Source organism: Coloeus monedula (genome assembly GCF_965178545.1).
Source record: "Coloeus monedula genome assembly, chromosome: 1".
Classification (NCBI taxonomy): Eukaryota; Metazoa; Chordata; class Aves; order Passeriformes; family Corvidae; genus Coloeus; species Coloeus monedula.
Genome location: NC_138781.1, coordinates 126,613,200 through 126,623,675, shown reverse-complemented (window position 1 = coordinate 126,623,675; position 10,476 = coordinate 126,613,200). Strand labels below are relative to the sequence as shown.

Sequence of the window (10,476 nt, the reverse complement as noted above, 5' to 3'; positions counted from 1 at the left end):
CTTCCCCGAGTTACACGTTTCCGTAAAGACTGACTCAGTTCCAGGCACTTTAGGATTAACCCTTTGAAACACCTCATGCTACTTCTTTCTATACTCTTCTTGCAGCTGTCTTACGCCTCCCCGAACTGTCTGGTCAAAAAAATTCTGCAAGAAAATTTTATGGCTCCAAAGAGAAACTAATAGGAGAAAACTCGAGCCCGTTTTTTAGAGGCGGGAGGGCAGGGCAAGGGTAGGTAGCACCACTTCAGGCGGTGGCCCCTGCCAGGCACAGGCGTTCCGCTCCCGCGGGGTCCGCCCGGACCTGCCCACCCGCGGTGGGAGCCGCCGTCCGGAGGGATGCCCGCCCCGGCGGGATCGCCCCCGCCTGTTTTCCCTGCTTTCCCCGCTTTCCCCGCCTCCCCCTCGGCCGCCGGGTCCCGGCCGTCACTCGCTGTGTCGCCTCGCAGGTCGGCGGAGCGGGCGCTGCTCGGAGCCGGGCGGGCGGGCGGCATGAAGCGCTCTCTGCTGCGGCTGTGCCGGGCGCGGGAGAAGGCGGCCGTCTCCAGCTCCTACCAGGGCGTCGTGTGCGAGGCGGATGCCGCCTCCGTCGCCTCGCAGGATGTCTTCAAGGTGCGTGCGGAGGGGCGGCGGGCCCGCGGCTGGGAGAGAGGGCTGAAGGTGGAGGGTGAGGTGGGCGAGGGTGCGGACAGTCTCCGGAGCTGTGCGGGCTCGGCAGTGGTTATGTCCCAGGGATCCATTCCTCCAGGAGACCCTTTCCGCTCTCTCAGCGGACCCGGGAGGGAGGATCTGTGCGGGATAGGAGACAGGCTGGAAGTAGCCCTGGCCGTACGGTGCCAAGGCACAGGACACTGATGTTGTGTGGCCCAGGGTGAGCAGCAAGGTAGGGGAGCAGGCGAAGGAGGGTGTGGGTGGCAGGCTGCTGACACAGAACACACATTCCCCCTGGGCACAGAAGGAGTCTCCGTCTTAGAGGGAAGTCCAGAGGTCATGACAGAAATTAACAGATCAGCTAACAAGAATGACACAAAAGAAAAGTTTAGAAGCACTGGGACTGTTACGAAGGGAAAGGGAAGCAACAGTGCAACTACAAAAGCGAGATTGCAGCCAGGAAGGAGGTAATATCTTCCCACTTTTAACAGAGAATAAGATGAGAAGTCATGCATTTGTATTGCTGTTAGGGAGACCTAGACCAAAATCTAGCAAGGTCTTTTTTAAGGGTAGGAATAATTAGGCAAAGGAAGAATTTGCTTACAGGATGGAAGACTTGGATAACTTTGGAGATGTTTAACAGCAGGCTAAACAAATTTGACCAGGTTTATAGATGGGTTTAAATACCTCCTGAGGTCATTTCCATTCACATATGTTTTCTGTGTGCTAGCTGTAGACCTGAGCAACACCTCTCCAGCATAATGTGGTTTGTCATTCTGGTGGGTGATCTGTCGCTACAGAACTGTTCAGACACAGGGCAAAGGAGCTGCTGTTGTTTACCATAGCTTGCTTTGCTGTTAACCAACCCAAGTACTGAGAACACCTAACTGACTTTTTTCTTCCTTATTTTGTGAGTGAAACACTGCAGTATTCGCTGATAAATCTTACTTTTGTCGATAGAAATTATCATCATGCCACATTTTGTCTTACATTGAGAAATAAATCCAGTGTTAAAAGTGGAAAAATGTGGTCTAAATCAATAGAAATACTAAAGGTAGAACATTAGAAGGAATAGAAAATACTGGGTTCTCTAATAAGGTTTTCTTAGATAGCTTTTTGGTGTGTTTAAAATGTATAGATATTTGTGTGTGTAATTGAGCTGTTATTTTTGTGACAGATGACTCATCTTAAATACCCTTTCCACAATTATATCACATGTTTTCAGTTAGCTTTTTCTGATTGCACTTTTGAGGCAGACACTAGCCCTGTATTTGGCCTCAGTCTTCTAAATGTTTAAACACATTTGTAACATTATTGACATGAGTAACCTCACTGAGGTCAGTGGGACTGTTAAAGTGAATGAAGCTAAACACGTGCTCAACCTCATGAATGGGCTGCCCTATAATGTATATTTGCTTAAGGACAGCAAAAATTGTTGAGTCTTTGTGACTCAGGGTATCCTGGAGAGCAAAGTTTTCCTTTTCTTTTACATGTGTAAAACAAGCAGTGATTTTAGGAAACTACCTTTTTTTATTCTTTGCTTGCTTACATGCCTTTTGAAAGTTTGCATTACATTAGATAAGCATTTTTCTCCTTTTTTTCCATCCAATGTAGTTGAATTCTTTTTCTTTTTTATTCTCTCTTAATTTTTCATATCTGTTTCTTAAATTCCTGCCCATTCTACTGCAATCACTTTTTTCTATTACTTTTCTTCATGTAGAAATATGGGGTTTGAATCACTGTAACAAAAATATTTGGAGAACATCATAAAATAAGAATCAGCAGAGTTTCCATAGTGGGCTTTGGTTGTAAAGCATAGTACCTGGAATATATCAAGCTGTCAGTGGGCATACTGGGTTGTTTCAGGCTGAGATAATAGTCTGATGTTCTAAGCATGCTGCTGAAATTAAAAAATATATTGGTTTCCCAGACATAAAGAACATCACAGAAGCCAAATGGCTGAACTTGAAACCAAAGTACACAGTATCAGTCTCTGTAGAAAGATCTAAAAAAAGGAATTTATCAAGATTATTAATTTTCCTCTCTGTTTCATTCATTTGACATGGCCACTACAGGAAAGAGTACAAAAACATAAGTGATGAATTTGCTTGTTTGATATTTTCCATGGTGAGGGAAGGATCTTGAGCTCACTACAGAAGAGAAAACAATGTGTTGAAGATGATTACCAGTTTTGTTCATTTTGTGCTGTTTCTCATCTGGATCTTATATTGCAGTCAGTTAAACCAATCAGAGTTTCACTGTTGGCTCAATCTGATCATGATTTGTGAACTTCTGTATGAAACCAAACTGGGAGGGAGTTACTGAGTGGTAAGATGCCCACAAAAACCCATTATAGCATTGCTAACTTCCAGCCTTTTAGGAGAATGTTTTTCTCCAAAACAGGTTATTTCAGATGGAAGTGCCTGTAGGCTACGGAGCTTCATCAAGAAGAATCGTTCTGGGCTTACAAAAGTGGATGAATTAAATGCCACCCCACTGCATCACGCTGCTGAAGGAGGACAAATAGAACTAATGCAGTTGATCATAGACGATTCTTCCTACGAAGGTAACGTGCACTTTATGAACTACTTTATTCAGCAGAATAGAAAAGTTCAATAACCAAGGTGTCTGTTACCCAACTGAAACTGGACTGATATGTGTTATCTCCATTTATATAATATATGTAATCCAAACTGTCTTGCAAACTGTTTGCACTGTCTCGGGTGTGGTTTGGGTCGCCCTTGTTATGTAGGACTGTTTTCTCTCTAATGCAGTGAATCAATATGCCTTACTTTGTTTGACACTCAGATAGATAGTCTTCACTATGAAAAAGAAAGCTACAGTGATGTACAGAAGACTTGACTTTGTCTTCCTTATTCATATTATGTGTCTTGTTATATAATGAGCATTGTGAACTACATCGGACTCCAATGACAAGACTGTAGGCTACTGAGAAAACCTACAATGGCCCTGAAAAGCTTGGTTTTTTCACCTATTGATGGCCAATCTAATTTTAGATTATTTTAGCTGAAATATATATTTTTTAATTTTCAGTCTGTCATTTTGGTCATAATTTATTAGGGTATTTGTTGAAGTTTATCTTCAGTTTTCAAGCTCAAAATATATGTGTAGAACAGACCATTTTTATAACTGGTGTGAATTGATTTGTGTTCTGAAGTGAAACAGAGTATATATGGTCTTTAATTTTCTTACAGTTTGCAAGCACTTATTTGTTATCTCTTATTTCAGTTCTTTGCACTCATTTATTTTGTGCAGCCTCTAAAGAAATACCTGCGAAGTCAAATAAAATAGGAAAAAGAGTCAAGGAGAGAGGGAAATCAAGTAACTCCTTACATGAGAAAAAAAAAAGATATATAGTAATGGGCAAGAAATAGACAGGTTTCCCATTTCTCTCACAAATACTCTATATTCAGCGCAATATTTAATCAATTTAACACAATGCACTACATCTCATGAAATCTTTTCCTTTCCTTTTTCAAAGAAATGCAGTAGCACAGACCTACACCTTCATATAGGATGCCCTTTTTTTCCAGTGCAGTCAGAACGTTTGATGGTTTTGCTTTGGTTTTTGTCCTGTTTTCTCTCCTTTGACCTAGTATTAAATGTGATGGATTCTTCTGGAAATACCCCACTACATTGGGCCACAAAGAAAAACCAGATTGAAAGCGTTCGTTTGCTTCTCAGCAGAGGAGCGAATCCAAACATTCTCAACTCCAATATGATGGCACCTTTGCATATGGCTGTTCAGTCCCTGCACAATGAAATTGTCAAGGTAAGTCTAAAGTCCATGTAAATGTACACACTTGATAAGTAGCTCAGCAGCAGCTGCGTGCAGAGCACCAAGGCCTTGTTGATACATGCCATATCTCCTCATATGTTTTCTTCAGTGAGCAGGATGTGTAACATGATGCCTGTAGAAATGTTTGCATCTTCTTAGCACTGCAAGTAAAAAGTAACTAGCTGATTTATAGGAATACTGATGTTTGTGCTATGATAGTAGTCATTATGGTTCACAGAAAATGCTTTTCAGTTTTGCAAACGCAAGGAACTTTCTTCAAAAGGGTTCTTTTTAACACTGAAACTTCTTGTAGGCATGTGTTATTTCAAATTATAATGCTCTGATTTTTTTTTTACAATTGTATGGGATGTTGTAGAAGTATCAAGACTTCCTTGAAACTAGTGTATTTTTAAAGTAAAAACCAGATTAAAACTAGTCAGAAAGCACAGTTCTTAGAACCAACATTCTAATAATAGAGTAGTAGCAGAACTAAATCTGCAATTAAAAAATCACAAAAATATATTGTGAAGAAATTACTAAGGTGTCCATGTTGAACCTTGTAAAATACCAACAGCATTGAGATTTTAAGCAGCATAATTTTTTAACCATTTGTCTAAGTGCAAGAAAATGTTTTCATTTCATATGCAGCATAGGGATAGAATTTTAGAATTGGTAAAGTTTTAAAATTTTTTAGATGAATGCAACCTTAAAATTGCAACACTTGCTTTCCTCTTTGTCTCTTGTTCTAGTTCATCCACACAAAAGTAAGAAACACATGTTATCTGTATTCAAGGCTCAGACTTCTTTAGAAATGTTTCAGTGTCCTCAAATCTTTTACAAAATTTGTACTTATTATGAACTAAGAACAATGAAATCTGAAATCAATGACATTTTTAAAATGGGCTTATTATCAGCTTCTGTGCTTCGGTTCTTGACTGAATCTGTGCTCTCATTTTTTCCCCACTCTGTTGTTTATTCAGACTAATTCTCCCTTGGTTTTTATTGCCAAATTGCCTGAGAGTGATTAAAATGTACCAGTTCCTCTAGTACAGAAAAAATAAATAACTGGAATTACTGAAAGACAATTAAATAAATGTGTAGCTAGTGGAATAAATAAGCAGTGGGGTCATTACAGTTTCAAGATCCTTTGCTTCTCAAAAAGTGCTGGAAGCAGTCATAGAGATAATTGATGATGCTGATAGTTCAGTGTCAGCTGTTAACCTAGAGACTGGAGCAGGATTTCAGGACTGCACAGTCCCAGTTTTCATCAAGCCCCATGTCCCCTCATTCTACTGTCCAACTGAGCAGATTCCTAATTGAGCAGATTCCACAACATTGCCACTTGCCAGGGAATTTTCTGTTGAAAACTTCAGTTGAAAATCCTTATCTGCAATGTACTACAGAAAATACTTTCTCCCATTATTGAGATATTGTTAAATCAGGCTTTAAAATCCTTTGCAGCTATGTGCAGAGTTTAACTTAGTTACCTGGCTGTCTGCTGGAAAGCATTTTACTTCATATCTGTTCATATCTGCATTTTTTACCAGCATATTTTTGTATTCTCCTGCATTTTGTGTCTCCTCTGCCTATGCATTGTGAGCTTTTGGCATGCAAAATGAGTAAGTTGCACGGGTGCTATGGGTTGTAAACAACAAAAATAATGGAATAGTCTTTCGTTGTTATGTTTGGCTTATGATTGACTGAATGTTTTCTTAAACATTTAGATTTTAGTCCAACATAGCAGTACAGATGTTAACTTGGAAGGTGAAGCAGGGAACACACCTATAATTGTAGCATGTTACAAGGACAATCCTGAAGCATTGACACTCCTGGTAGGTATAATTATCCATCATCTTTTGAGGTGATTCTCTCTGCCTTGATGCAGTGTTATGTTCTGTTCCTGTGTACTGTCTTTGTTCAAAGCAGGAAGGTTAATCATGGATCAAGTGTTCAGTGGCTTTGCATGGGTTACTAAGAAACTTTTTAATCTTTTAGAGGGTATATTATATCTATATCTGAGTGGCAAACTTAAGGAAAAAAACTGATTTTGAAGGTCATAAGAAGACAGAATGAAACACATGCATTGTATGGCCATAACATGCAAAAGATACTTGTATATAAACTTCATAACACATATGCAACATTAAGAAAAAGGAGAGAGCTATCCAGGAGACTGTATTTGTAAGAGCATGTTCATTTGTCAGACTTTTCTGTATGCCATTAAGCTGTATTGAGACATTATTTTTCAGATTGAAAACGGAGGGAAAATATGTAAACCAAACAAAACGGGATGTATGCCTATCCATGCAGCAGCATTTTCAGGTGCAAAAACATGTCTGGAAATTCTTTTGAAAAAAGGTAAAATACAATGTTCCCAAGCAGTGAGTGCCAATTTGCTGCTTTAGTTCTCAAATAACTGTGAAAAAAAGCAATTGTAACTGTGTTTGAACTTACAAGAAGTTATTGCAGTTATTCCTAAGAGCAATTTTTACTGCCAACTTTTGTGTGATTGCAGCAGCAAACTAGCTCCTTTTCTAAATGTACGTTCATCTACTGTTTAATGATAGATGTGACAGGTTTCTATTTTGAGAGGGGAGAATATTATTCCACACTTAATATGTTTGTTTTGAATGCCTTTTACCTTCTGTAATCTCATTCTCACTTAAAAAAATCCATTTATTTTCATCTCTTAGGTGAAGAATTGGGTCACTCTGCTAAAACCCACATCAATTTTACCAATAATGGAAAGTGCAGTCCACTTCATTTGGCAGTTCAGAGTGGTGACCTCGAAATGATTAAAATGTGCATTGAATTTGGAGCCCAAATTGATCTAAAACAGGTAAAATTCAGAGTGGAGCAAAATGTAATTGAGATAAAATCTAGGTACCTCTAAATCTCTGAGTGGTATGAAAAAAAGAAGAGCAGATAATCATTGCTCATTGTCTCTTCCAATGCAAAGCCAAGGGAGCAGCAAATGAAAACAAGTCACTGGTTCAAATCAGGCAAAATGTGACGTTTGTTTATACAAGTGACATGGGGTCATCCCTTCCCAGAAGTGGGATCTTCAGTCTGACCCTTTCTGATGCATTCTTGTTTATCCTCAGCCTTGCCTTGGCCTTTGCAGTACCTTCCTTATAAGCAAACACAAATTTGTGATACTACTGCCTCTACCATGGTGTAGCACTGCTGGTGTAAGGGTCTGTGCCCAGCTTCATTCATAAATAAGCATTTAAAAAAATATATATCATTAATCAAAATGTTTGCAAGGATGAAATCAACTCATGAGAGCAAAACTAGAACATAGTTTTGCCTTCTCTTATGGGTTTGATTCTTTGAACACACAGCTTTTGCATGAGATGATTCATGCTGCTGGTTTTGTGATGGGTCAGACTGCTTATGGCACTGGGGAAAAGCTCATTCCAATGCATTCACCAAAATGTTCCTGCTCTAAAAATGAGAAAGTCGAAATGCTCAGGCATGTATCAAAGCTGGTTTGTCCCATCTAGCTAAACAGACTCCTGTTTTAGAAAATATTGTTCTAATCATGTATATATGGCTTAATTATTTTATGACTGTCTAGTTTATAATAGTTTTCCAGCATATTGGACAATGTTATTTTTTACCTGCAGAAAAATTGATTTAAGAGCTACTTCTAAGGAAGACTCCATTTAAGGAAGTAAATGACATTTTAAAAAAATGCATTTTCTGTATTATATGAACCCATTTGTTTGCTTATTCATTTTTACTGGCCTAGATATGGTTTTCTGTGGCTTTCCTTTGCTTCATCTCTTGTATTAAAGGGTGCTGTATCTGTCTGGTTTTTAATTAAAGTATAAAAGATTGTTAAGGGTATAATTATCTCAAATTTTAAGGACTTTGTATAGAGTGATAAGAAGCTTCATAGTAATCTGTTAAAACTATCTCTTTAGTCTTTTCTGGTTTTGTCAATCTCTTTAGAATTCTACTACTTCAGTTAAAGACTAAAGCTTCATTACTTGCATAAAAAGTTAGGTATTCATGAATTACAAATCCTGGGCTGGTTCACTAGTGTGTTTAATAGATTGGAAGATAGGTTTCTGAGGTTTAAATATTTATATTTTGTCTTGTTTTCCCATTTATAGAATGAAAAATGCACAGCACTTCATTTTGCTGCCACTCAAGGAGCAACTGAGATTGTAAAGCTTATGATGTCATCCTATGCTGGTGAGGAATCCATTATTGATGCTGTGGATGGGAATAAGGAAACATTGCTTCACAGGTAGGAAGCTGCTGTGACAGATTTCACTATAAATTGTGGGCCATGATATTCTTAGTTATTCCTTACATTTGGAACACCCTTCCACATTATTTGAATCTTCTCCATGGTATGGGAGGTGGTTTTACTGCAGTGTGAAAGAGTCAAAAATTTGGTCAAAATGTTAAAAATCTTGGTGCTGATACCAAAATCAAAACAGTTCCAGTTACTTGGAGCCATGTCAAGGAATGGTCACTAACAGTTTGCATTGAAAATTTTCTCCAGTAAAGTAGTAGGGGAACAAGTTTATGGAATTGTTAACATCTTCTGATAATGTGGAAGAAGTGCCCTTATCTAACGTGTTGATGTTCTCCAGAAAATGAGTGAAAAATAATATAAATTGTTTAAAAGAATATTTTCTTTTATTTTGCAAGAAGACTTACCTTATACCTGATCAAGTAAAAGGAAATGTTGGTACACTTTCCTGTGACTTCAAAGTTGCAAATGGTGTTTTTGTATGTAAAAATCCTCAAGACTTCTAGTCTTTCACACTCCATTTAAAACGAAAGCACTGGACTGTGGAGAAGTTTCCTCAGTCTTTTGTAGCAGAAAGATACTTGGTTAAACATCCTGGCTCCCAGCTCTATGGAATATAATATATTTCCCCATGTATATTTTCTGCAAGAAAGATATGTTTCACTGCATTTAACTATAATTATTTGACAGTGTTATTCTGCAAGAAGTTTTACAGTATGAAGTAAGTGGTAGAAGCAGTGGAGATGATCGTTCTTTGGACACAGTATAAAGTCAAATGATTCAAAGATAATTGAAGACTTTAAAAGAGTTTGCTGTAAAGTTAAGATAATGTTTGGGTACACTTGGAAATGTTACCATGGAAGAACATGACTGAAGACAAAGTGATGACAGAAAGCCAAAGCAAATTGTGCAGACACTTGTACTACTGAACAGATAACTGGCTGCTATATCAGTGAAAATTACAGTCCTTGAAAAAAGCTTGGTAAAAAGGACAACACTATTTTCGTCCCGGTGTCTGTGAAACAGCAAAAACATTATCAAGAATCATCAGAAAGGTAGAAAGTCACCTAAATATCTCAGAACATAAAAAAACTGAGTAGGAACATTAACTTGTTGAGAAACAAAGCAGTAGTGAAGGATAGGTAGAACCTGATGCTTTTGCATTCCTACTGTCATGTTTCCATCTAAATATTTCATAACTGGCATTGCTTTCGCTCCAGTCACCTTGGAATTGGAGTGTTTGTGAAACATTCAGTATTAATGTGTGGCTGGAAGGGCCTACTATAGATAATGGAGGCATCTCTACATATTTGGAACCATGACTTGATTTTTAAGATGCATCTTTTGAGTAATGAGTTCTAACTATAGTACACCCAATGTTATTATTACCTCTTGTAATGCTAAGGCAACTCATTTGAGATACAGTACAACCTTGGAGCTATCCTTCTGTGTTGCTTATTGAGTCCAGATATTTCATAGAGGTCTGACTTGTGAAAACGTTTTGTCTGTGTGTATTTACTGTGCTATACTTTCATGCTTTGACCATTCTTTTCCCCTGTAATATATAATTCAGTGTCTTACTGTAGAATAAAACTGGAGAAGTTTCCAAGTGTATAGACAGCTTTAAAATATTTTTGGTAACTGACAACAACTTGTTATCAGTATATTTATCTAATGATACAGACTATGCTTCAAATGCCCAATTTATACCAATTAGTTTGTTCATATTTTTTCAAGTAGACTTGCCTGCCACACTCAG

General features: G+C 38.2%; 1 protein-coding gene across 1 annotated transcript in view; it reads left to right on the top strand.

Annotated features, from left to right (window-relative positions):
* Positions 1-489: 489 nt before the first annotated feature.
* Positions 490-10,476, top strand: part of TRPA1 (transient receptor potential cation channel subfamily A member 1) — a gene marked incomplete at both ends in the record, with an annotated part of 36,422 nt that continues 26,435 nt past the window's right edge. The window contains 7 exons of the mRNA XM_082281947.1: positions 490-609; positions 3,052-3,214; positions 4,266-4,441; positions 6,172-6,279; positions 6,697-6,805; positions 7,141-7,286; positions 8,569-8,705. Of these exons, the coding sequence (XP_082138073.1) occupies positions 490-609; positions 3,052-3,214; positions 4,266-4,441; positions 6,172-6,279; positions 6,697-6,805; positions 7,141-7,286; positions 8,569-8,705 (959 nt within the window). The remainder of the gene's footprint in view (positions 610-3,051; positions 3,215-4,265; positions 4,442-6,171; positions 6,280-6,696; positions 6,806-7,140; positions 7,287-8,568; positions 8,706-10,476) is intronic.